This window comes from Equus asinus, chromosome 8, assembly GCF_041296235.1.
Source record: "Equus asinus isolate D_3611 breed Donkey chromosome 8, EquAss-T2T_v2, whole genome shotgun sequence".
NCBI classification, from domain to species: Eukaryota; Metazoa; Chordata; class Mammalia; order Perissodactyla; family Equidae; genus Equus; species Equus asinus.
In genome coordinates this window covers 33101006-33127630 of record NC_091797.1, presented here as the reverse complement: position 1 = coordinate 33127630, position 26625 = coordinate 33101006, and the positions used below count along the sequence as shown (strand labels likewise).

Below are 26625 nucleotides of genomic sequence, written 5' to 3'. Positions count from 1 at the left end.
TGTGTGTGTGTGTTTCCAATCTCTTTATTGCTCCTCATGGTTTCCAGGAGACAAGAGGGGAAATTTAGAAATAAACTGCAGCCACGGTCTCCTCAGAGCCCTACAAGGAGGCTTTTTAGAAAAGAAAAGGCTTTTGGCAACAGTGATGTTGGTGAGTTGGTTATGGTTCTACAGAGCTGCGCCTTGTACTCCTGCCTTGCCTCAGCGAGAGCTCTTGTTAACCACGTCCCCGAGTCTGGTGCATACCCTAGGATGCCCTTTTGTTCATTTGCAATAAGAAATAGAGCCGCAGAGGTCCATTTCTTCCCAGTCGTCCCCACCCCCCAACCATTTCCCTAAACACAGATATATGCACACGGCATCAGAGTCCCAAGAGAAAACAGCACCCTCAAATTAGGTTAATTTGGGGAGACAGTTTATTCAGCAAGGTGTTGTTACCGAACCTGAAGTGAGTTCACTCACCCATTGCACAGCAAGCCAATCTCTGACACCGGGTGTGGTGGAAGAAAGTAGGAATTTTATTTTTGCACAGTGCTGAGCAAGGAGAGAGGGCAGCTAACGCTCAAATCCCAAACTCCCTGAAAAGCTAAAAGGAAGGGTTTTTATTTGGGGGTTTAGGTAGGGGAGGGGGAGCATATGGCCTTGCTGGTGGGAGCTTTCCCACCAGCCTGTCTTTGGCCTTGAGACACTTGCAGAGAGGAGGGAGCCCGTGACCTGGCTGGTCAGCAGCTTTCCCACCAGTCCGTATCTCTTTGTGGGGAGGAGATGGTCCAGGTGCTTGTCCTTGACGGTGTCTGTCTCCATGGAGGACAGCGGATTCTAGAGGCAGGAAGCCAGAGAGTAAGCAAGGAATGAGTGTTTTGGTTTTAACCCCATATATGCTGGGTTTAATGTGGGGAAACTGATACCAGGGTGGATATCAGTGTGAGTGGGTATAGGGGAACCACAGGGATATTGCCATTTCAGGTCCAAAGGGATGAGAGGAGGGAGAGGTTACAGCAGGGGTCCTTACTCATTTTGTGCCATAGATCTCTTTGGCATTCTAGTAAAGCATTAAAATAAAAAATATATAACGAAGTAAACCAATTATACTGAGTTTCAGGTAGCAAAATATTAATACAATGTTGTGATAGAATAAATCATGCACTTCTTTATCACCACATCAAATACAAGACAAGACATTTAAAATACAGGCAAGTTGAAATTAGATGTTAATAAAGACATCAGCGCAAACAACGTTGTTGCTTAACCTGAATAAGAACTTTAAACTGTGATCTTTGACAAGGCAACACATATCATGTTGGATGTGAGAAAGGGAGGTACATTTTTTCCTTTCCTAGTTCACCGACCACCTGAAATCTTTCTCCTGGGCTACTGAAACCTTGAAAGAATGTAGAGTCATGTAGAGCAGGTCACCAGGAGAGAAGCATTGCCCACAGGTGGAAGTTTCAGCCCGCTCGAGGTGACCTTGTGGGAAGGTAGCCAGAGGAACGAATGCCCTGAACTTAATGTCCTCCCTTCTGCTGTTTTCCTGCCAGGCTCTCCATCAGCCAAAACCAGCCAGAAGCCAGAGGTGCCCTATTCAGATTAGTCTCCTGGGGCAGAGAGCAGAGTGGGAGAGGGAAAATGGAGGGGCAAATGGAAGACATCTAGGGCACACACACAGACAAGCTTTCTGGCCAGCGTGTTCTTCTCCTGTGGGCACTCTCCATGGGGCCTAATTCTGACTGGCAGTTCCCCTGGAGAACTTGGAATCATAACAAGGGCCCTTAGCACCACCGTGCCAGTTCCATAAGGGACTCTAATCTCACAGGGTTCTAGCAGGTCATTTCTTGAGCCAGCTTAGCATTCTCTCCCTGACCACTTGGCTGGACACTAACAACACTGGCCTTGGGGCCGGTCCGGTGGCATAGTGGTTAAGTTTGCCCACTCCACTTCAGTGGCCTGGGGTTCATTGGTTTGGATCCCTGGCACGGACCTACACACCACTCGTGGGGCCATGCTGTGGAGGCATCCCACATACAAAATAGAGGAAGATTGGCACAGATGTTAGCTCAGGGCCAATCTTCCTTGAGTGAGCAAAAAGAGGAAGATTGGCAACGAATGTTACCTCAGGGACAATCTTCCTCACCAAAAAAAACCCAACACTCGCCTTGGTGACTCCTCCTTTTTTCTGCCTCCAAAGCTGACCAGCCCCACCACCCACTGACCTGTGCTTAAGCTCTGTTGATCCCTTCAGCCAGGGTTCAGCAAGCTTCACAGGCTTGGGAGCCACTCTATTGCTTTAGGCAGTGGCTCTTAAACTTGGGTGTATATCGGAATCATCTAAGGCACTTGCTAAAAAGCTCTTGTTAGGCCTCACCCCCAGAGTTTCTGATTAGATAGGTCTGGGCCGGGGCCTAAAAATGTTCATTTCTAATACGTTTCCATGTGATGCTGGTGGAAGGTCCACTCATTGAGAACCTCTGCTTTAAGGAGATTCTGCACATCTCTGCTCAGATGGAGATTTTGCAGCCTGTCAGAGAGTTATCCACTTCCCTTATTTCCAAGTTCTCAGTGGATTCCTTGATACACTCCCTAATGCACCCTCGCCACTATTGCCCCCTCTTGCCCAGAGGCCCCACCTCCCCTCCAGTCCTAACTACTGCGAGCTAGGCTGCCCTGTGGTGCAGGGGCCAGGCCCCTGAGTTTGGGTGAGAGGTGTCTTCTTGCATGTTTGTTCTTTGCAGGCTTTCCCCCCATCTGTGTTTAGGCTATTTCATTCTCCACCCACTTGCCCTTCTAGATACTCTTTGCTCTTCCCTTTTGTCCCATGGTCAGAGCAGCTTTCACTTTTTCTATCTCAGGAAGTTTTCCTGGGCATCTAAGCTCTATCTCACCATGGTAGTCTGCCAAGCCTTCCTTAATGGAAAGACCACTCTAGGAGACAATGTCACTCTGAGTCAAACCCAGGTCTTCCCAATGGCCTACAAGGCCCTGCACAATCTGGCCTCATCTCCTGCCTGTTTCCCCTCACACACCTGGCTCCAGCTATACTAGCCTCCCTGCTACTTCATGAATACTCCAGATATCCAGATATGTTGTCACATCAGGACATTTGCACTTGCAGTTCCCTCTTCTCCCATATATCCACATGGCTTGTTCCCTCACCTCCTTGAAATCTTTACTCAAACATCACTTTCTCAGAGCAGCCTCCCTGACCTTATTTAAAACTGCAGTCTACCACAGCACTTCCTATCCCCCTCCCCGCTTTTGTTTTTCTCCATAAGCACCTAAAAGCCTTTCATATATTTGTTTATCTTTATTGTCTGTCTTCCCCAATTAGATTGTCCATGAGGACAAGAGTTAACATTTGTTTGGTTCACTGGGCCTAGCAGCACGCCTGGCATATAGTAAGTACTCAATAAAAATTTTTTTTTTTTTGACGAAGATTAGCCCTGAGCTAACTGCTGCCAATCCTCCTCTTTTTGCTGAGGAAGACTGGCCCTGAGCTAACATCCATACCCATCTTCCTCTACTTTATAGGTAGGACGCATGCCACAGCATGGCTTGCCAAGCGGTGCCATGTCCGCACCCAAGATCTGAACTGGCGAAGCCCAGGCCGCTGAAGCAGAATGTGCACACTTAATGGCTGCACCACAGGGCCAGCCCCTCAATAAATATTTGTTGAATGAATATGAAAGAAATGAATTCCCCCCACCAGGCACTGAGACCACTGGGAGTGCAGCCTTGCAGCTGTCTCTGCAGGGGGAGAAGCAGCTTCAATAAAGGGAAGTCAAGAATTCAGAGTCCCCTCCAGCATCTCCCCGACCTGCATGGGTCAGGGAGGGGGCAGTGAGAAGTGAAAACTCCCAGCTGCAGAAGGGGAAATAGGTTGGGGGGAGAGGAGAGGGAAAGGTGTCTCCATTCTTGCTGGGGCAGGGTGGATAGAGCTCTGGGAGAGGAGTTTAGACAAAAGTATCTCAGCAAGGGGGACATGCTGGTCCTCCCCTCCTCTAGAAGCAACTAGGCAAACAGCAGCAGAGGGGATAAAGGGTATGCCTAGGGAGGACATTTATCAGAGGCTGCCCACTAACTCTGTTGAACCTGGTGACCAGAACTCCCACCACACACACACACACACACACACACACACACACACACACACACACACACAGACACACACCCCTAACGTTGGCCTTACCCGCTAGCTCTTGTGTCCACAAATGCTGTCTCTCTCAGCACCACTTTCAGTTCCTCCAAAGAATCTACTAAAATTCTCGAATTTCTGAGCTCTGTAGATTTTACTGAAGATTTCAAAGGAGATAAAACGAGGGGGGTTACATTGCACATCCGAAAGCAAACAAATTAAAACTCCTCCATTAGACATTGCCATATTTCCAAGTGCCTCTCTGGAGCTGCTGGGCTGGGAGTGAAGTTTCTCTCCCTTACGAGATCCTGCACCCATTTTGCCACCCTCTCAGCTCTGCCAGCAGACTTCAGATTCTTCTCCTGTCTACAGCGCAGAAACATTCAGTCAGCCCTTCCTCAGCTCCCTATCCAAACCTGTGTGCCCAGACTCATGAAACCCAGCAAAATGCAGGGCCTCAGAGTTACCTGAACCTCTGGACCTGTTCAAAGACTATTTGTTCCTGAGAATAAATGCCCCTGGGGTCTTACTGCCCTCCTTCCATGCCTCTAGTGGCTTATCAAAATATTTCTTTCATGCACACACTACGCTGTCCTTAAGAGGAAGGTGGGAGAATGTTTTCTCATCTCCCTTCTACACCCAGCTCCCCCTTCTTCCTGGGGTGCTAGTGTCAGCAGAAGCTGAGGGGAAGTGAAGCCTAGGACGTAGGGGAGGAGGGAATGAGGGGAAAGGGGAAGTTTGGGAGGGAGGCCTCTGAGGAGGCTGGCGGGAGAGGAGAGCTGGTGACAGACAGAGAGACCTCCAGCTTGGTCTATCCCCACCAGCATCTCCATTAGCATCTGCTGAGCCATGAGCCAAAGCAGGGATTTACAGGGTAGGGAAAGTGGAATAGGCAGCAGGCTAAAATGGGAGCAAGAAGATGAACAGACCTGGGCTGGGGCCTAGGAGGGCAATTAGCTGGCCTAGGAAGGCAGAATTGTGATGGCCCAGGGCTGGGAGTCAGGGTGAAGAGAGGAAGGGGGCTGAGGATACACTAACCTTTGTGCACCCTCAGGAGGAAAAGCCTTCGGGCTGCTGAAGGCCCAGCAGGAAGAGAGACTGGATGAAATCAACAAGGTAAAAAGAAGAACTGAGGGGGCAGGGCCTGGGGGAAGGGGACCCTGGCCCCCTGGCCGGAGACGGACTACCCTGGCTCTTGCTTTCCCCCCACAGCAATTCCTGGATGATCCCAAGTATAGCAGTGATGAGGATCTGCCCTCCAAACTGGAAGCCTTCAAGAGTGAGGGGAAAACTGCAGGGGTGGAGGGGGGTGAGGAGGGTAGGATTTCCCGAAGAACGGAGAGGAGACAGCAGAGGCACCAAGTTTACTTTTGTGGGTGGAAGAAGGGAGGTTGCCTCTATTGCCCCTTGGTTGCGGTCCCTTTCCCTGGCCTGTCCCTCTCAGCACCCCTTCTAGTTCCCGACACCTTACCAGGGCCGCTCAACTTCCCAATCCCCACTTACTCTGCCTGCCACACCTCCTGCTGCCACATCTTCTCCCGCACCTAGCGGCCGGGTCAGCACCCCTATCTCAACCCCCTGCCCACCGGCCCCTGCCTGTGACCCTCCAGCCAGGGTTTATGGTCTTTGCTTTCTCCCTCACTCAGAGAAATACATGGAGTTTGACCTGAATGGAAACGGAGATATTGGTGAGAAAAGGGTGATTTGAGGGAGTGTACTGACCTAGGAAGAGGGAGGGCTCCATTCCCCATGGTTTGGGAGAGGGCCTAGCTACTAGAGTAGGAGGAAGGGGAATGGGAATGTGGGGAGTGGAGGGGGAAAAAGTGAAAGAGAGTCCCCCTGCTTCTCACCCCCATCCTCTGCCTCCAGATATCATGTCCCTGAAGCGAATGCTGGAGAAACTTGGAGTCCCCAAGACCCACCTGGAGCTAAAGAAACTAATCAAGGAGGTGTCCAGTGGCTCTGGGGAGACTTTCAGCTACACTGACTTTCTCAGGATGATGTTGGGCAAGAGATCTGCCATCCTAAAAATGTGAGGGTCCAATTCCAACCTCCCCTATACTTATTTGTTTTCTCCCCACCCCCACCCCCATCCCCAGGCTTATCTTCTACACATTACTCAGCACCCATTTCTTCCATCCTTTGAGCGACCCTTCCAAGGTCCTACCCCATCCATGGTTCCAGTCCCCACAGACCCTAGCACTCCCACTCCTGCCCTTCCTTCTCTTCTTCTCACCCTCGCAAGCCCCATCCTCTTCTAGACTTTTGCAGCAGCTTACGATTTATTCTCTTGAAAGGACTGTCCTCTGATCCCTGTGTCTTTTCCCATCTCAACCAGGATCCTGATGTATGAGGAGAAAGCAAGAGAACAGGAGAAACCAACAGGTGTTCCAGCCAAGAAAGCTATCTCTGAGTTGCCCTGATTTGTGGTGGGGGAGATGTGGTGGGATTGAAGGGGTTTCTAATGACCCCCAACAGGGAAAAAAAAGACAAAATTGTGAACCAGAGTCAAACCAAACTAAATAAATTATTCTCCTCCTCCAGATCAAGTCAGTTTGGCCCCTGTTTGGGGGGATTTTTTTTTTTCCTCGATTTGGGAAGGAATGAAGCATCTTTGAGGGAAGGGCAGCAAGGACTTGCCCTTATGAGCAAGCCATCAACAATTGTGTAGTGTGTCTACTGCAGCAGATGGGTTTGTACACCAAGGGGAATTCCAGATGTATAAGATAGTCTTGACCTGAAGGAATTTCGATGGGATGAAAAGACATGTACAGACAAAAAAATATCACCCAGGCCCATGACTAAGAGTGAGGATTACCTTGAACCAACATTCTCCATCACTATAAGCTTTGTGACCTTAACAAATCAGTCAGCCTCTCTGAGTATTTCATCTGAAAATGGGGATAATATCATCCACCCTGCAGTGCCTGACATATCATAAGCCCTCAATAATGTTTAAAACTTGAGCGAACGGATGGTTGGATGAAAGAACTGGTGTTATTAATTAGAGTAAAGGAGTCACAACACTATTAAGCCTGATAATTTAAGAGTTAAATGAGTCATTGAGGTCCTTTTGGGGACAGGCTACAGAAAATGAATCTATCTAATTAAGGGAAAAGGGGCTTGTATTAGGAGGATACTGAGGGCAGATATTGGAGATACAGGATCCCTGGATGGCAGAAAGGGTTAAATAGCCTACCCCAGGGGAGGCAGGAGCCTAAGAGCTACTGGGCTTTCAGTGAAAATATTGCAGGGGGTCCAGATGAGTTAACTCTGGCAAGCCCCAGTCGCTGGCCACTATTTCAGATTTCCTGATTCCCTGGAAAGAAAGAATCCAATTGGCCCAGCTTGTTTCATGTACTGAAGACAGACCAGGCCACTGAGGCCATACATGTTTACCCTTCCCAATGATGAAGCCAGGTTGGCATCCTAAAGAGTGCTAGAATAACTGTACAGGACTTCAAATGAGTAAAAGATCATTGTTAATTGAATAAAATATCTGAAAACTGTATAACAAAATTAATAGCTAACCTTTATTGGGCACCTACTATATACTGGATACCATTCTAAATGCTTTAATTAATTTAAATTAATTCATTTAATCTTCGCAACAACCCTGTGACACCAAGGAGGATAGACAGGATCTGGGGTTTAAATAATTTATTCCTTCAGATAAATAAATTGGGTTATAGTCACACAATGGACTATTATTGTACAGCGATGAGAATGAACAAACTACAACTACATGCAACAATGTGGATGAATTCCATTAATATAATGTTGAGCAAACCAAGACAGATACAAAAGAACCATTACTGTACAATTCCATTTATACAAAGCATAGAAACAGGTAAAACTAATCTATGTTGTTAGAAGTCAGGATAGTAGTTAGTCTTGGGGGAGGGCAGCTTCTGGGGTGCTAGTTAAAGTTCTGTTTTTGGTTACATGTTCTGCTCAATTTGTGAAAATTCATCGAAATATATATTTTCCTATATACACAATTTATACTTTGATAAAATATTTTAAAAATCATTTATTGGTCATCAACTATGTGCCATTCCATATTCTAGGTGTTTGGAATACACGAGTGAATAAAGATCCCTGCCTTTGCGAAGTTTACATGGACAGACAGTAAACAGTAAACATGGGCCGGCCCTGTGGATGAGTGGTTAAGTTCGCGGCTCCGCGTCCACGGCCCAGGGTTTTGCTGGTTCAAATCCTGAGTGCGGACATGACACCACTCGTCAGGCCACGTTGAGGCAGTGTCCCACATGCCACAACTAGAAGGACCCACAACTAAAAATACACAGCTATGTACAGGGGGGCTTTGGGGAGAAAAAGGAAAAATAAGATCTTTAAAAAAAAACAGTAAACATAACTTAAAATTTATATGATCTATTAGAAGATAACAAGTATTATGAAAAAAAAGGAAAGTAGAGCAGGTTAAAGGGGATCGGGGTGCCAGGATGGTCAGAGAAGATTAAAATTTTGAATGGGTAATCAGGATAGGCCTATTTGAGAAGGTGACTAACAATGAGCAAAAACTTCAAGGAGGTAATGGAGTGAGCCATGCTGGTTTCTGGGGGAAGAGCCAACTGGGCAGAGGGAAAAGGCAGAGAAGGGCGCCAAAATGAGACATGCTTGATGCAGGTAGGCAGAGTAATCAAATTAGAGACATAGCAGGTGGCCGAGTCATTAGGGTCTTGTAGGCCACTGTAAGGACTTCGGCTTTTATTCTCAGAGAAACAGAAAGGCATTGCAGCACTTCGAGCAAAGGAGTCCTCTGAGGCCTCCTTTGAGACAAGGCCCACTGGCTGCAGCAGACTGTAGAAGTGGGGGTAGACTTCGGAAGACCAGTTAGGAGGCTGCCGCTGTAACCCAGGGGAGAGTTAAGGGTGGCTCAGATCAAGATGAAAGCAGTGGAAGGGAAGAGGCTGGATTTTGGATATTTTCTCAAGATAGGAGTCCCTGTCTGATTGAAAGGGAGTGAGATAAAGGAGTCAGTGAGGATTCCAGGTTTTTTGGCTTAACCGGAATTTTAAATTGCCATCAGCTGAGATGGTGAAGGCTATGGCTAGGGCAGATTTTGAAGAGCTGGAGAGCAAATGTTCAGTTTTGGACATATTGAATTTGAAATGATCTATTAGATACCCAAGAGGAGATGTCAAGTACACAGTTGTGTGTATGTCTGGAGTTTGGGAGAGAGGTCTCTGATGAAGAAATACATCTGGGAGTCATCAACACATAAATGCTATTTCAAGCCAGGAGACTGATGTCCTTGACACACGCAGTGTGAGAAGAGGGTGGGGGTGTACGCTTGACTGGACTGGGTTTAAGAAAGATTGGGAGGAGAGAAATGGGAGACAGAGAGTATGGATAGCTCTTCCAAGAAATTTTGCTGTGGTAGCTGACAAGAGAATCATTTTGAAAGTTTGAGAACCGAAATCATCTCGCCTATCTTAATGAGCCTCAGGATAAAATTCTTATCTGATTCTTACTCATTTTTCTGCTCTCATTTTCTATAATGGGCAGGCAGTTCCTTAATTTAGCCACACCGGCCTAGGCACGGGTCCCCAAACCCATGCCTCTGCTCATCAGTTCACTGGGCCTCTGATGTGCACCCTCTCCTCAAACTTGGCTAAATTCTAACTAGTTCTTCCTATCTCTTAATGAAAGTCACGTTTTTCTAGAAATATTTCTTAACTTCCCCAAGCACGGTCTGATTTTTAGTCCTCTTCTGTAATATTTTGTGCATATCTCCGGCGCCTTCAAAACATAATTGTTGAAGGATTTGCTGAACGGGTAGTAGGCCTCATTGAAGCAGCCCTATAGGAGACTAATAGGAGACAAAGGAAGGAAATAGTAGTGCATTTCGTAGAATGAAACCCATTGTGAGAACACAAATTGCCAATAATATCAAATTTTTCACGAAAATTACAGGCTATAAAATTAACTGTCCGTCTCAGTCATTGGTTGCCGATATTTTGATGAATAGGTCATTCTTAGCCTATCTTTGTTCAAACAATTTGCATGTATTATGCAAATAAATAGAACTACCCAAAGACTGCCTACGCTGCGTAGTGCCGATACACTCCCCGGCACCCTTGGATTGGCCTGTCTATCCCCCTTATTTGCATGACGTGATTTAATAACTGGAAGGCTCCGCCCCTCTGGCGCTTCCACCTCTCGCGAAGGGACGCGTGAATTGAGACTTTCCCTGGTTACGTAAGCTCCGCCCGCCCCTCCACGCCCCCGCCCCCACCCCCGCCCCGGCAGTTAATCCCTTCCGCCCGGTCTTCTCGCTCCGGTCTCCTCCGCTGAAAGCACCACGGGGCTTGCATCGTTTCCTTCCACTCTCGGCGTCCCTACGTCTCTCCGCTCCCATCTTTCCACGAACGCACGACGCACGCTCCGCCTCTTTCTCCCCCGATTCGTCGCGCAAATTCTGCGCCCCAACCGCTCCGCGGACCGGCGCCTCATTCCCGCCCCCTCTGCAGGTCGCAACGGCCGACGCCGGGGATCCGCCTCTTCAGCCAACCGGCGTCCTAGCGCCTGTAAGTCCCTCCTCTTTATGCAAATGACCTATGCCCGTTCTACACGCACTGCATTTTTTTTTTTTTTAAATAAGGACAGCCCTGGAAGTACGTAAAGAGGGATAGGGTAGCAGGGCGCCCCGCCCTTTATGTAAATTAAGGGGCGTGTCTAGGCGCGGAGGGAGGTGGGAGGTGGGGGGGGCGCTCCCGGGGGCGGCGGTTGCCCGGATGGGCCGTTAGTCGGAGCCCAGCCGCGGAGTGAGCGAGGGAGACGGGAGGAGCCGAACCCGGCGCCATCCGCCGCCATCCGCCCCCGCCCCGCCGCCATCCCATCCCGGGGAGCCCTTAGGCCCCGGTCCCGGACCCCCGCGCAACCGGCCAGGTGAGTTTGGGCGAGCCAAGTGCTAACGCTCTTTTCCGGCGCGGGAGTGGTGGTGGCGGTGACGGCGGCGGCGGTGGCGGGCCGGGGGGAGGAGAAGCTGCCATTAGTCGCCGCCATTTTGTCCTCCTGCTGCCGGGGCCTGTCTGCCCCTCCCCCTCCGACACCCCCACCCTGGGACCCGCACTACCAGCCGCGCTCAGGGTCTATAGCCTGCCCCCAACCCCCCGCCTTCCTGGCTTCAAGGGGCGACCCCCTTTCGTGGGCCCGTAACTCCCCACCCTCCGCTGCGCTCCTGGCCTCTCACCCTGTCTGTGGGTCCCCTTCGCCGCCGTCCCTCTGGGGTGGGCCGCGCCCGACAGTCCTCTCGGAGAGGCTCCTTTCCTCCATATTGGACCCCTTCCCATCACCCAGCGCTTGGGTTCCCCCTTGACGCCCCTGTTCGCGTTGAGTCACTCCCCCTCTGGAACCCTGCTTTTATCCCGCATCTTTGCTTTCTAGGTTCCTCAGTCTCACCTCTACTTTTTCATTTTTCCTATTTCCTGTCTCCTCTTTTCTATCCCAACCTCCCTTTTCTTCGTGGGTCTCTTGACACTGCTTCTTTACTTTGCTCTGCATCCTTTCCCAACATTCCTGCTTGTATTATTTTCCATCCGCTTTCATATTAATCCTCTTTTATTAGTCTTAGTCTCTTCATTCCACGACTCTTCTATTTCCTTTTCTTTCGTATATTATTCTCAAAGATTGGTCTCCTGAAACATCTGTAAAGCAACCTCCAACCCTGTCTAACCTGTCGTAAAGTTCTTCCCGATTTTAGTCTTCATCCTGGTCCTGTCTGGATTTCCCACCATCTCCCATCTCTTTCCTTTACGCCATCCCCCCTATAAATGAATGCCTGGTTAGGAACCGAGTGACAATGGAAAAGTTTGGCCTGCTTGAGGAGCGAAGGGTATTAGGGAAAGAAATGACTGTTGATGGATTTTCTTACTGAGGGTAGGAAAATGAAGTTGGTTCTGGCTTTGGCCCCATAGTTACACAGTGCTGTTGAGGCGGCTCCATAACGCTTTATTTTTCTCATGTCTGCATAGGTGAGCCAGAACCCACCAGTACTTCATTTAGAGACAAGATTTTTTTCAGGAGCTTGGATGGAGGCAACTGTAGGAGATGATGGGGTGTTTCAAATACTTGGGGTTCTGTAAATGGGAGTATGTAGAACCCCGATTGTTTCATGAGGAATTCTCTGGCACCAGTCCGCCATCTGGCTGAGCAAGCTCATAAAATCCTTAAACTCCTGGCATACCTTCCTGCAAACCTCCCCAGATGGGAGTGAAGCTGCTGGGAATGGAACCTGGGGCACAGGGCCCTGGTGCACAGTTAGGGAGCTGGTGTCTAACAGGTAGGGGATCTAAAGCACTGTTCTTGCACAATGGAGCTGTGTGCCTCTTTCTGGTTTTCTCTGGGGCTTGGACTTGGCCTGTTTTATTGTAGGTCTTTGAAATGATTTTGGTGAAAGGGAGAAATTATAACTTGGGATAGTGAAGAGGCTCTTACCCTTTATAGACTGACATAAAGGAGAGAGAGTTTCTCCTAGGAGGAGACGAGATTTTTACTTGGATTTTCTTGACAAGAGGTGTGTGGGGGAAAGAGGGCTCTGTGGGAGTTGAGTAGATTGTGGTTGCTTAAAGGGACTGGGGAGTTTGAATAGGCTAGAGGAAAAGACACCAGAGGGCCACATATCTGGCCCCCCTAATGAGAATGAAAGGGAGCTTTTAGGCTTCTGTTAGTCTGCAAAGGAAGCAGAGACTGAAACATTTGGTGTCTGGCCCACAGGCTCCGGCACGTTTTGGGGGAGGTGTCTGCAGGACCCAACGTACTCAATGAGCTTCCAGCGCAATGTCCGATCGCTCGGGGCCGACTGCCAAGGGGAAGGATGGAAAGAAGTATTCCTCGCTCAACCTGTTTGATACGTATAAGGGCAAGTCCTTAGAGATCCAGAAACCCGCTGGTGAGGGTCCTGTAAAGATGCTCCTAGTTGTTGGACGTTGGATATGAATGGGGCATGTGATTTAGAGTTCTTTGAAGGGAAGTGGCTATAGTATAGATATCGAAAGACTAGAGGAACATTAGAGACTTCCCAATTTTATCTTGGGTCCTGTAGAGGACTTTGGGTTTTGGGTGAACACCAGTTATCCTCCTACAAAGGCGTGTCTGTGGTTCCCTGTCTTTGGACACGTAAGAATTGGAGGCAAAGAAATGTGGACTTGGGGAAGTCTGGGGCCAGCTTGCTCCCTGCAGGCTCAAGATCAACCAGCCCACATAGAAGCGTTGAGTGGAACGCATCTCAACTGTATAGGGTTTCAGAGATTGCCAAGGGCAAAGGAAGGGGTAGTTTCTAAGAAAAGTTTAGTAATAAGACATTGAGGATGTCTAAATGGGGCTTAGGGTAGGACACTGTCAGATCTGCCCTGTGAGGCATTTTTCACCCCATCTCCACCTTTTCTCCAGTTGCCCCTCGCCATGGCCTGCAGAGTCTTGGGAAAGTTGCCATTGCCCGGCGTATGCCACCCCCAGCCAACCTTCCAAGCCTGAAAGCCGAGAACAAAGGCAATGACCCCAACGTCTCACTAGTGCCGAAAGACGGAACAGGATGGGCAAGCAAACAGGAGCAGTCCGACCCCAAGAGGTAGACAGAGGCTTGGGGGGCACCTAGAGTGATGAATGTTTTAACTTTGAGCTTCAGAGGCTTGGTGTAGACCAGCCACATAAGAGCCAGAGACAAAGAGGGAAGCCCCTCTCCTGCCTATTCCAGGCCTCCTGTTTAATGACTAAGGAGTGGTACCTTTGCTTTCTGTCTGATAGAAAGCAAGCATGAAGAAACAAGAGAACAGCCTATGCAGGGTGACATGGTTTTAGTATTTTGTCCTAATATTTGTAAACAGTAGCAAGTAGGCCTTGGTTCAGTGCCTATCCTCCACCATTTGGAGAAGTAGAGGAGGTATCTCAAGCTCTGGATAACCTTCCCATCCTAACATCCCCTCAGTTCCGATGCCTCAACCGCTCAGCCGCCGGAATCGCAGCCACTGCCGGCTTCACAGACGCCTGCCTCCAACCAACCGAAACGACCCCCAGCAGCCCCCGAGGTATCTGAGGGACTGGATGTTACTGAAGGGGTTGGGGCAAGAATAACTTGTAGCTGGGGCCAGCTCCAGTGGCCTAGTGGTTAAGTTCAGCACACTCGGCTTCAGTGGCCCAGGTTTGATTCCTGGACACAGACCTACACTGCTCTGTTAGCAGCCATGCTGTGTGGGCAGCTCACATACTAAAAAATAGGGGAAGATTGGCACAGATGTCAGCTCAGGGCAAATCTTCCTCAGAAAAAAAAAGAATAGGTTGTGGCTCCCCCAGCCACATCACCATTTATTATCTCTGCTTCCCCAGAACACTCCTTCGGTTCCAAGCGGGGTAAAGTCCTGGGCACAAGCCAGCGTCACCCATGGAGCACATGGAGATGGTAAGTGCAGGGCTGTTTGGGGAGCTCTGTCTGGGCACCTTGGTAGGCAGAAGCCCTGCACTGTACCTTCAGTGAAGTGTTGTCAGTCCTTCTTGTCTAAATTTTGGACCCCATATTCACTTTCATAGGGTACACGAGCAAATTTGTTTCAGTTTTATATGAGGGTGAGGAGGGGGTCCCAGAACTGACCTTTTTTCTTGGGGCATGAGCGCCTAATACATGAGGGGTGAGTTTGAAGGCAGGAACCTGATGATCTGGTACCTGTCAGAGCCTTCCACTTTTCATGATGCATCCTCAGTAAATGTTCTTCTGTTTTCTGCTTTGTACCTCAACCCCAACAGGTGGAAGGGCATCAAGCCTACTGTCACGATTCTCTCGAGAGGAATTTCCGACCCTGCAGGCGGCTGGCGACCAGGACAAGGCTGCCAAGGAAAGGGAGTCTGCCGAACAGTCGTCTGGGCCCGGACCAAGCCTCCGCCCCCAAAGTGAGTTGCTGCCATTTGTGAGTGAGTGAATGGGTGGGTGGGTGAATGATTACCTTTTGGCCAGGACATTACCTTATTTCATCTCAGTGCTAAGTGTTGGTTTACTCACCTATCTCCACATCACTTTCAGCTATGTTCACACTCTGCCTTTTCCAAAATACAGATTCTACAACTTGGAGGGACGGAGGTGGTCGTGGCCCTGATGAGCTGGAGGGCCCGGACTCCAAACTTCATCAAGGCCATGATCCCCGGGGTGGGCTGCAGCCTTCGGGCCCACCGCAGTTCCCTCCCTACCGCGGAATGATGCCGCCCTTCGTGAGTTTGGATATCTTGTTTTGGAGTGGTTGCGCTGGAAGCTAGAAAGTTAGGAATTAGAGTTTAATCTTTGGAGGGGATAGTTAGAAGACAGGGACCTATGACAGGTGAAGGTGGGATGGATAATAAGTTTAAGGAGCTGGCAGACTATTTAACTGTCTTGAGCAGCTACTGTTTGGCAGACTATTTAACTGTCCTTCTGAGCAGCTACCATTTGGGCTCTTTTGCAGATGTATCCCCCATATCTCCCATTCCCTCCACCCTATGGACCCCAGGGGCCTTACCGATACCCCACTCCTGATGGGCCCAGGTGAGTAATCCAGGTCTGGGTTTGTGGTTGGGGACAGGGAGGGCCTATTGTGGAGGAGATGGTTTTCTGTCCGGGAGGCTCAGTTGTGTATGTGGTTATACAACGTGCTGTCTTTTATTCTCTCTCCCATTTGCCGTTTTATACACAGCCGTTTCCCACGTGTGGCGGGCCCCCGGGGCTCAGGGCCGCCAATGCGCCTTGTCGAGCCCGTGGGTCGGCCTTCCATCCTCAAAGAGGATAATCTCAAAGAGTTTGACCAGTTGGACCAGGAGAATGATGATGGTTGGGCAGGTAAGTGGATATTAAGGATTAAGTATTTTGGGTTTAAAAGGCCAAATCAAGTGAGGAAAAAATGAGGGGCTGTGTGGGAGAAAAGCAGACATTCATGGGTAGGGGAGATATATGGAGGAAAGCTAAGTTCTGGTAAAGAACTGCAAGGAGCAAGAATGACAAGACTCACAGTGGATGTAGACTTCAAGGGGAGGGGGGTAGTGTGTCCTAGTCACATGGTTCCAGAACATTTCCTGTGTTCCAGAAGATATCTGAGATTGGAGAGCAGAATGCTTGGGCTACTACTCTTCACTTTTCCCTTCAGGGGCCCATGAGGAGGTTGACTACACTGAAAAGCTCAAGTTCAGCGATGAGGAAGACGGGCGAGACTCCGATGAGGAGGGAGCTGAGGGCCAGTGAGTTAGGACTCTGGGGAGAGGAGGGGGCTCGGTTTCTCATGGTAGTATACTCTTAAAAAGAGCTGAGTTGCGGCTGATTTTAATTCCATTGTTGGTCTGCTCACAGCAAGGAGTCCCAGTCAGCTGCTGGTGAGGAACGGCTCCCTGAAGCAGATGGCAAAAAGGGCAACTCCCCTGGCAGCGAACTGCCCCCTCCCAAGACGGCCTGGGCAGAGACCTCTCGGCCTCCAGAGACAGAGCCGGGGCCTCCTGCACCAAAGCCTCCCCCACCCCCACCTCACCGGGGCCCCGCCGGGAACTGGGGCCCCCCTGGGGACTACCCAGTGAGTGTCTACAATGAGGGGTTGAGATGGTCAGTTGTGGGAGATTAGTGTCAGCTGAATAACTGAAGCAGTTATAATGGAGCTGGAGGGAGGGCCGGAGATGGGCTACAGGAAGTATAGAGCTGTGAAGCCTCTCTGAAAAGGTTTGAAACATCCTTGGTGATAGGAGAGTCTGGGTGAAAAGAGAATTTGGGATGCTATGAGGAAGAACAAGGAGGCCTGAGTGTTTGGGTCTCTGAAAGGAGAGGGGAAACAGAAAAAAAAAAAAAAAAAACAAAACAGGATTATGAGTTTATCCTCACCCAGAGAGGCCATCAGCCCCAAGGCCTGGTCCTTGCACCCAAAGCTAGAGACAGTTGATCAGTTTGTGGAAAAGACTGTAAGAAGCATAATGACTGATGCCTCTGGCCCTGCTGGGTCTGCCCATTGACAGGATCGTGGGGGCCCTCCCTGCAAGCCCCCAGCACCCGAAGACGAGGATGAGGCATGGCGGCAGCGGCGAAAGCAATCTTCATCTGAGATTTCTCTGGCTGTGGAGCGGGCCCGGCGTCGCCGGGAAGAGGAGGAACGACGCATGCAGGAGGAGCGCCGGGCAGCCTGTGCTGAAAAGCTCAAGCGACTTGATGAGAAGTTTGGGGCACCTGACAAGCGGCTCAAAGCAGAGCCTGCTGCCCCACCTGCTGCCCCTCCTGCCCCAGCTCCACCTCCTGCAGTTCCCAAAGAACAACCCACACCTCCAGCTCCACCACCGACACCAGTCCCAACACCAGAAAAAGAACCAGAAGAGCCAGCACAGGCTCCTCCTGCCCATTCGACCCCCACTCCAGGTGTGGCTACAGCTCCCACCCTGGTGAGTGGTGGTGGCAGTACCAGTAGCACCAGCAGTGGCAGCTTCGAAGCCAGCCCAGGTACGGGGATGGAGATAGATACAAGCAGGTGTCAGGTGTCTGCTTGGGTCGAGGGTACAGTTGGTAAGGATGGGAGTAAATGAAGTAGAAGGCACTTGTTTTGGTTTGTTGGACTATCAGTGGTAGGGTGAAAAGAGGACCTTTTGCTTGTATGAATGTCTGAGGGGGAGAAGATTTTATTACCCAGATTTTTGAATAAACCACTTCCCACAGGTCTGGCATGGAGCAAGACTGAAGAAAGTATCTGTTGTTTTGGTGGTTTCTTGGGAAGTTAATGGCATCATCCTTGGCTCTTGAGAGGCCATGAAGTGTTTTCATGGGTTTTAAATGGGAAGGGCTTATCTTTAGAGAGCTAGAGGTGAGATCTGAAATTATGGGAGTGTTTGTGGAATATCTTGGTGGACTAGGCCACTCTGATTGTTGTTGTCTTCGATGCAATAGAACCCCAACTGCCCTCCAAAGAGGGTCCTGAACTACCAGAAGAGGTTCCTTCTCCTGCCACACCTCCAGCCCCTAAGGTGGAACCCAAGGGTGATGGGGTTGGCTCTAGCCGACAGCCCTCCAGCCAGGGCTTGGGCTACCCCAAATATCAGAAGTCGTTGCCGCCTCGTTTCCAGCGGCAGCAGCAGGTGAGATTGAGTTACTTGCCTCTTAAGGGCTGCTTCCCTCCTCGGCTTCAACATCTACCCTGTCCATAAGTTACCTTCTAGGCCTGTCAGTTCTGTTTCCATTGTATCACTCTAGTTCCTATCTTATTTGTAATGTTTGTGTATTAACCTTTTTTCTTGGCTGGTTCCTTTTCCTGTCTGGGGCTGGGGAGGCTTTGATGCCTTTCTTATCCTCTCTTATTCTCTCCAGGAACAGCTCTTGAAGCAGCAACAACAGCAGCAATGGCAGCATCAACAGGGCTCCGCCCCACCTGCCCCAGTGCCCCCATCACCGCCACAGCCTGTGACCATGGGGGCTGTGCCAGCTCCACAGGCTCCACCACCACCCCCTAAGGCCCTGTACCCAGGTGCTCTGGGCCGGCCCCCACCCATGCCCCCAATGAACTTTGATCCCCGCTGGATGATGATTCCTCCTTATGTGGACCCCAGGCTTCTCCAGGGCCGGCCCCCTCTGGACTTCTACCCTCCTGGTGTGCATCCTTCTGGTAAGGGGCCATAGGAGGAGTAGGGGACCCCTTAGTCCTGGGAAGTGTGTATCAGCATCTTGCTGTGAGGATGAAGGGCCACCACTGAAGTGGGGAAGGAGATATGCTTAGCACAGCTGAGATAGCTCTTTGTTGCAAGAATGGGCTTGGGGAAGAAATGAATAGTGGTCCTTCATTGACCAGGATTTACTTGGGACTGATTGGTTTCATTTATAGGGAAGCTGCGTGGATAACCCTGTCTCAGGAGAGGAGGCAAGACACAGACTTACTGGGAATAAGAGATGGAGGAGCTGACGTTGACTTGACTGACAGGATTAGACTGGGGAGATGGTCCTTGGGCTGGAGGGCCTGTGACATAAAAAAGAATTATCTTTCTCATACTCCGTTTCCTCAGGCCTAGTTCCACGGGAGCGTTCAGACAGTGGGGGCTCAAGCTCAGAGCCATTCGAGCGCCATGCACCCCCTCTCTTAAGGGATCGGGGCACCCCACCAGTGGATCCAAAGTTGGCCTGGGTAGGCGATGTCTTCACCACCACATCTGCTGACCCCCGCCCGCTTACCTCACCACTACGCCAGTCTGCTGATGAGGATGACAAGGGAATGAGGTGAGTCTGAATAGTGAGAAGTGGGTGAGTTGCTAGTGAAAGGAGAAAAGGTAGTTTGGATGTTGGTGAGGTGATAGGGATAAACATGAAAGGAGTGTCTAGGTCATAATAACGTGTTCTCTTTCCCTGCCTGGTTTCAGTTTTCCTTGTCCTGAGACACTTATTTCCATTCTTTTCTGTCTCTAGGAGCGAGACCCCCCCAGTACCTCCCCCCCCACCATATCTGGCCAGTTATCCAGGGTTTCCCGAGAATGGAGCCCCCGGACCCCCAATCCCTCGCTTCCCTCTGGAGGAGACAGCTCCCCCAGGGCCCCGTCCACTCCCCTGGCCCCCAGGCAATGATGAGGCTGCCAAGATACAAGTTCCACCACCCAAGAAGGAAACCCCCAAGGAGGAGACTCCTCAGCTAACAGGACCAGAAGCCAGCCGAAAGCCTGCCCGTGGAGTTGGGGGCCAAGGCCCTCCACCACCTCGCAGAGAGAACCGCACTGAGACCCGCTGGGGCCCTCGCCCAGGCAGCAGTCGTCGTGGAATCCCTCCAGAGGAGCCAGGGGCCCCTCCCCGCCGGGCTGGGCCTATAAAGAAACCCCCACCACCTGCAAAAGTTGAAGAGCTGCCTCCCAAGCCCCTTGAACAGGGGGATGAAATCCCCAAGATTCCAAAGCCAGACCCACTGAAGATGGCAAAGGGGAAGATAGGGGGCCCCAAGGAGACCCCACCCAGTGGGAATCTTTCTCCTGCCCCAAGGCTTCGGAGGGACTATTCCTATGAAAGAGTGGGTCCTACTTCTTGCCGGGGTCGGGGCCGAGGCGAGTATTTTGCCAGAGGGAGGGGTTTTCGGGGGACCTATGGAGGCCGGGGACGTGGAGCTCGAAGCCGAGAGTTCCGCAGTTATCGAGAGTTCCGCGGAGACGATGGGCGTGGAGCTGGGGCAGGGGGACCAAACCATCCCCCCGCTCCCCGAGGCCGTACTGCCAGTGAGACACGAAGTGAAGGTTCAGAGTACGAAGAAATCCCCAAGCGGCGCCGGCAGCGGGGCTCAGAAACAGGCAGCGAGACCCATGAGAGTGATCTAGCCCCCTCAGACAAGGAGGCCCCGCCACCCAAGGAAGGAGTACTTGCCCAAGTCCCTCTTGCTCCCCCACCATCAGGAACCCCCTCTTCGCCAGCCCCAGCCCGCTTTTCCACTGCCCGAGGTGGGCGAGTCTTCACTCCCAGAGGGGTGCCTTCACGCCGGGGCCGGGGGGGAGGGCGGCCCCCTCCACCCATCTGCCCGGGCTGGAGCCCTCCAACGAAGTCCCTGGCTCCCAAGAAGCCTCCAGCAGGTCCTTTGCCACCCAATAAGGAGCCTTTGAAAGAAAAGCTTATCCCAGGGCCTCTATCCCCCATGGCCCGTGGAAGCAGCAACATTGCCATGGGTGTGGAAGATGGGGAGCGGCCCCGAAGGAGGCGCCATGGGAGGGCTCAGCAGCAGGACAAACCGCCTCGGTTCCGGAGGCTGAGACAGGAGCGAGAGAATGCTGCTAGAGGGGCTGAGGGCAAGCCCTCTCCCCTAGCCCTTCCAGTCTCCACTCCCGGGCCCGAGGAGGCCCTCACAACAGTGGTAGTACCCCCACCGCCTCGCCGGGCAGCTGCCAAGTCTCCTGATCTGTCGAACCAGAACTCAGACCAAGCCAATGAGGAGTGGGAGACAGCATCAGAGAGCAGCGACTTTGCCAGTGAGCGCCGAGGGGACAAGGAGGCTCCCCCACCAGCGCTGCTGACTCCCAAAGCTGCAGGAACTCCTGGGGGCAGTGGAGGCGGAGCTGGGCCAGGCATTTCAACCATCTCCCGCGGAGATCTGAGCCAGAGAGCCAAGGATTTGAGCAAGCGGAGCTTCTCGAGTCAGCGGCCGGGCATGGAAAGGCAAAACCGGCGCCCAGGTCCAGGCAGCAAGGCTGGCAGCAGTGGCAGCAGCAGTGGAGGTGGTGGGGGTCCTGGAGGGAGGACCGGCCCAGGGCGAGGGGACAAGAGGAGCTGGCCCTCTCCAAAGAACCGCAGGTGGGTAGGGACAAGCTCTTAAGTTTGTTCTTAAGGTCAAAAATCTGGGAGAGGGGAGAAAAACCTGAGGGAAAGGTAAGGGCCAGTGATGTGGAGTTTTGAGACCTGAGGGCACATGGGCTCTTAGGTGGTCAGACGTCCACGTCTAGGGAAAGTAGCTGGAAAGTGCTTGAAAAGAGGAACACCCGTGTGTTTGCTGTTACTTGCTTCCCACTCTGTAGACTGTCCACATAGGATTTCTTAGCCGTATTCAGAAACACCCGGATTTTAACAGGAGAGGACAGGTTGGAAGAGATTTGACTTGTAGGGAAAGACAATTTTGTGAATACTGGAGCTGACGCTCTGTTCTCTTCAGCCGTCCTCCAGAGGAGCGTCCCCCGGGGCTTCCTCTGCATCCCCCGCCCCCCAGCAGTTCTGCTGTCTTCCGCCTGGACCAAGTTATCCATAGCAACCCTGCTGGCATCCAACAGGCTCTGGCCCAGCTCAGCAGCCGCCAAGGGAGCGCAGCTGCACCAGGGGGGCACCCAAGGCCCAAGCCTGGGACTCCCCAAACCCCTCAAGGCCCGTCCCCTCGGCCTCCAGCCCGATATGACCCTCAGAGGGCCAACAACAACGATGTCAATTCAGGTAAGCTGAAGGGGCTAAGGAGGGGAACCTCTCCGTTCCCAGAGAGGTCTGGTGCTGAAGGGGCAAGAGCCTCCGGCCTTGATGGTGGATGTCTGCACTGAACAAGGGTGGAAGGATTGGGAGGGGGAGTGAGGAGGAAAAGGCTAGGGGCAGTGACAGAGCAAGCAGATGCTGACTCATTTCCCCTTTTCCTCAGATCCCCACTTCCAGGAGTCAGGGCCGATGGTGAGGGGGGTGGGCGAGACTCCCCGGGACACTGCTGGGGTTAATCCCTTCCCCCCAAAACGTCGCGAGCGGCCTCCCAGAAAACCAGAACTGCTACAGGAGGTGAGGGGTGGGGCTTGAGATTGTGCTTCACTCTTCTTACTCCCAAGGGTTTTCTTTACTGTCTTTCCTATTCTTGTCATTGTGTTCTCACCCTAAATCCTTAAAATTAATCACTGCTTGTTTTCCATACGTTTCCCTTGTTACTCCACACCTCACTCTGACCCAACTCCTTATATTCTGTAGTTCCCACCTCATTCATGTTCTGTCTGTGTCCATTCTCACCTTTAGGAATCTTTGCCACCTTCTCATAGCTCTGGATTCCTGGGCACCAAGCCTGAGGGCCCAGGTCCTCAGGGAGAGTCCAGAGATGCAGGAACCGAGGCCCTGACACCTCACATCTGGAATCGCATACATACTGGTGAGTAAAGTTGAGCAGAAGGAAAGATTACGTTAGAGGCTTAGGGAAGGAGATAGGGCTCAGAATGAGGTCATCACTCACTCAACTCTGTTTTATTGGCGCTCTTCCCAGCCACTAGCCGAAAGAGTTACCGGCCTGGCTCCATGGAGCCCTGGATGGAACCCCTGAGTCCTTTTGAGGACGTGGCTGGCACAGAGGTGAGTGAGGATGGGAAGGGAGTGTCTGAGCTGGGGTTTTATTGAGCACTGGTCATACTTCCCCACATGTTCTGGTGTGAGTCTTGGGCTGTTCCCTCACATAGTTGTCTCTTCAGTTTGCCTGTTTGTATACATCAGTCAGGTATTGGGGTGCTTTCTACCCTGACTTAACCAACTCCCTTTCCACTCCTCTCAGATGAGTCAGTCTGACAGTGGGGTGGACCTGAGTGGGGATTCTCAGGTGTCATCAGGTCCCTGCAGCCAGCGAAGTTCCCCTGATGGAGGACTGAAGGGGGCAGCAGAGGGGCCCCCCAAGCGGCCTGGAGGCCCCTCACCCCTGAATGCTGTTCCTGGTGAGGGTCCACCTGGCTCTGAACCCTCTGAACCTCCTAGGAGACGGCCACCTGCCCCCCATGATGGGGACAGAAAGGTAAAGGACAGAAAGGATGAGGAATGTTTTTGGGACTTTTGACTTTGGCCCTACCTTTGTCTCCCCTTTCCCTTTGCCCATGTGTTTTGAGGATTCCCTTATTTGGGCTTCTCTTCCTTCCCCCAACCCAGGAACAGCCTCTGCCCCCTGGCCCCATTGGCACAGAACGATTGCAGCGTACAGACCGAGGCCCAGAGCCTGCCTCTCTCCGGCCGTCCCATCGACCTTGCCCCCAGGTCCAGTTTGGCACTAGTGACAAGGTTTGTATGGGCTGGATCCGGGGTGTCTTGCATTGGCTGGAGAGAAGGGAAGGACTGGAGGTAGGACATGTCTGAATTATGGGACAATCTCTCCTGCCTCACAATCACAGGATTCGGACTTGCGCCTCGTGGTAGGAGACAGTTTAAAAGCAGAGAAGGAGCTGACGGCATCAGTCCCTGAGGTAAGTGGGAGAGGGAGAGTTTGGTGGAAATTTATGAAGAAGATGGCTGGGAGTGGCCTGGGCCTCCAGGGTGCCCAGAAGTCCCTCTGGACAAGGCTTCTCCTTCCTAGGCCATTCCCATTTCCCGAGACTGGGAGCTGCTCCCCAGTGCTTCTGCCTCAGCTGAGCCACAATCCAAGAATCTGGGTTCTGGGCACTGTGGCCCAGAGCCCAGCTCCTCAGGCCAGCGCTTGTACCCTGAGGTTTTCTATGGCAGCCCTGGGCCTCCCAGTTCTCAGGTAGGTCCTACTTCCTATGCCATGACCCCTTTCTGCCTGCTGTCCCTTAAATCAAGCCTTTCTGATTCGTATAGTTTTACAAAACATTTTTTTGTCATTTCATTTTTCTCCTTTTATTGTAGTGGGTGGTGTGGGCGAGCTTTTCTTGACCAGAAAAAGGAGTTATTTCAGCCTTGCTCTCCTGCAGGTCTCTGGGGGAGCCATAGACTCTCAGTTACATCCCAACAATGGAGGCTTCCGTCCTGGGACACCTTCACTGCACCCTTACAGGTAAGACTAGATGCCGGGGGGTCTTAGAAGGAAATGGAGCCATGTTTCAGGGGAGAGGGAAGGGGAAGACATATTTCTTTGGTATGGCTTAGTGTATGGCTCAGACTAAAGGAGTAAGTGACTGATTTCCTGATACTGTTTCTCCCCCTTGACTCCAATTTCTTTTCAGATCACAGCCCCTGTACCTCCCACCAGGCCCAGCCCCTCCCTCGGCACTGCTTTCTGGGGTAGCTGTCAAGGGCCAGTTTCTGGATTTCTCAGCACTGCAAGCAACAGAACTGGGGAAGTTGCCAGCTGGAGGAGTTCTTTACCCTCCACCTTCCTTCCTATACTCTCCAGCTTTCTGCCCCAGCCCTTTGCCCGACCCACCCTTGCTTCAGGTAAGAAGTGGGCAGATGCTAGGTTTAGAGAATTTGGGTTGGGGAGAAGGCTTTTGGGGGAGTTGACATATTTCTCTCCATTACCCAACAGGTGCGCCAGGATCTGCCATCCCCCTCAGATTTTTATTCTACTCCTCTGCAACCTGGTGGCCAAACTGGCTTCCTCCCCTCAGGGGCCCCTGCCCAGCAGGTACCTTTTATCTTCCCACTTCTCCTTCATTCCATTTTTCTCTCTGGCTTTTTGTTTGTTTGTTTGTTTAGACTCTTCCTGGTTTTCTGACATTCCTCCCTGCCCCCAACATACACACCCATACTTTTTGTTATAGATGCTTCTACCCATGGTGGACTCTCAGCTGCCTGTGGTGAACTTTGGCTCCCTGCCACCAGCGCCGCCTCCTGCCCCACCCCCCCTTTCTCTGTTACCTGTGGGCCCTGCTCTGCAGCCCCCCAGCCTGGCTGTGCGGCCCCCACCTGCTCCTGCTACTCGGGTGCTGCCTTCACCTGCCAGGCCCTTCCCGCCTAGCTTGGGGAGAGCAGAGGTAAGGTACAGGAACTGGAGTGCTAGTGAACTCCAAGAGTTAGGGCTAGCGATTCAGTGTCTCGAGATTGGGGTTGAGAGGCAAGAGGCTCATGAATTTTTTTCCTTTAGCTGCACCCAGTGGAACTAAAGCCGTTCCAGGATTATCGAAAACTGAGCAGCAACATTGGGGGACCTGGGTCATCACGTACTCCCCCAGCTGGAAGGCAAGAGAAGGGAATGGGGTTACAGACTGCCCATCCCCAAGGACTTTCTTACTTTGGGGACCAGGAGGCAGATCTTAAGCTCACTTTAAACACCCTTTCTCCTTTAGGTCTTTCTCTGGCCTTGTCAATTCCCGTCTCAAGGCCCCACCTTCCACCTACAGCGGAGTCTTCCGCACCCAGCGCATCGACCTCTACCAGCAGGTGAAGGAGAAACCCCTATGGCCCCAAGTCTGAGTTCAAGAGTTACCACTTGAGTTCCTGTCATTCCATCTGTGACCTCCTAGTATGACTTATTGTTCCACTTGTACCTGTCCCCAGGCCTCCCCACCGGATACCCTGCGCTGGATGCCGAAGCCTTGGGAGCGGGCAGGGCCACCTTCTCGAGAAGGGCCTTCCCAAAGGGCAGAGGAGCCTGGGTCCCGAGGGGACAAGGAGCCTGGGTTGCCCCCACCCCGCTGAGGGAGCTCCCCTTGCCCCCCTCTCCCCCGGGGTTTGTATATAGATTATAAATATATAAGGGGGAAACGGGTGGGTGGGGAGGGATTGTGGAGCTGGGGCCTCACTTCCCCTCCTCCCTCCTCCCCTGGTTCCCTATCCCTGGGGCCGTTTGTTAAAAAATAAAAATAAAAGGATTAAAAAAATATTTCCAAAATGATTTTGGGGATGAGTTGGTTTGCAGTCTCTTCTATCACAGTAGTGAGTGGTTTCAGTCAGGCAGCTATTTGTTACTTACCCCAGGGATCTGTTGTAACAAAATACTTCAAGATTTACTTTTAGAATCAATCTTAAAGTTTTGTGGGCTGCAAATTAGAGCTGGCCTCCACTAGGCACTTAGGCTTCTTGTGCCAGTGAGGTCAGTTGGTAACCAGTTTGCAGCTCACAGCTAGGCTGGTTCCACAGGGATTCCCTTCTTTGGGGCCTTAGTGGGATTGTCAACCAGTGTCTCTACATGGCTCCTCCAGCACAATGTGAGTCATTAGGCCTATGTCTCTGAGCCAGTGTTCTAAGAGGTCCTGGTGGAAGCTGCAAAGCTTATGATTTGACCTTAGAATCTCTCTTCTGCCATGCTCTATTGGTCCAGCACTAATCTAGCTAAAAGCAGGAGGGGATGGCAATTGCATCTCTGAGTCTCAGAATTCGCAGCCACTCGTCACTTGGTCTCTACAAACCCTACAAACCGAGAGGAAGTTCC

General features: G+C 51.6%; 2 protein-coding genes, 1 long non-coding RNA gene and 1 other non-coding gene across 7 annotated transcripts; 3 read left to right on the top strand and 1 right to left on the bottom strand.

Annotated features, from left to right (window-relative positions):
* Nucleotides 1-395: 395 nt before the first annotated feature.
* Nucleotides 396-11480, bottom strand: LOC106825060 (uncharacterized). The gene is made up of 3 exons (XR_011505042.1): nt 11349-11480; nt 4184-4286; nt 396-819 (listed from the first exon to the last, which is right to left on the bottom strand). It is a non-coding gene; the product is annotated as an uncharacterized lncRNA (long non-coding RNA).
* On the top strand, nt 4829-6672 carry AIF1 (allograft inflammatory factor 1). The gene is made up of 6 exons (XM_014831658.3): nt 4829-5003; nt 5184-5245; nt 5342-5408; nt 5776-5817; nt 5999-6161; nt 6468-6672. Exons 1-6 carry the CDS (start codon nt 4979-4981, stop codon nt 6550-6552), a joined length of 444 nt encoding a protein of 147 aa, XP_014687144.1. The 5' UTR covers nt 4829-4978; the 3' UTR covers nt 6553-6672.
* On the top strand, nt 10299-26099 carry PRRC2A (proline rich coiled-coil 2A). 4 transcript variants are annotated; one of them, XM_070515231.1, is made up of 32 exons: nt 10299-10354; nt 10627-10683; nt 12872-13046; nt 13547-13724; nt 14082-14181; nt 14480-14552; nt 14894-15037; nt 15201-15352; nt 15583-15662; nt 15811-15953; nt 16258-16348; nt 16458-16674; nt 17108-17582; nt 18024-18211; nt 18441-18735; nt 19130-19340; nt 19527-21380; nt 21736-22007; nt 22204-22334; nt 22563-22692; nt 22804-22889; nt 23086-23319; nt 23451-23579; nt 23690-23761; nt 23872-24039; nt 24227-24309; nt 24479-24689; nt 24781-24879; nt 25016-25228; nt 25339-25433; nt 25541-25634; nt 25752-26099. In XM_070515231.1, the coding sequence occupies exons 3-32, from the start codon at nt 12935-12937 to the stop codon at nt 25890-25892; spliced, it is 6471 nt and encodes a 2156-aa protein (XP_070371332.1). In that variant the 5' UTR covers nt 10299-10354; nt 10627-10683; nt 12872-12934; the 3' UTR covers nt 25893-26099. The 4 variants fall into 4 exon arrangements, with proteins under 4 accessions (XP_070371332.1, XP_070371331.1, XP_014687103.2 ...); XM_070515230.1 differs by lacking the exon at nt 10299-10354 and having other exon boundaries at nt 10436-10683; XM_014831617.3 differs by lacking the exons at nt 10299-10354; nt 10627-10683 and adding an exon at nt 10805-11044.
* Nucleotides 13231-13361, top strand: LOC123288503 (small nucleolar RNA SNORA38). Its single transcript, XR_006532202.1, has one exon. It is a non-coding gene; the product is annotated as a small nucleolar RNA SNORA38 (small nucleolar RNA).
* Nucleotides 26100-26625: the final 526 nt, after the last annotated feature.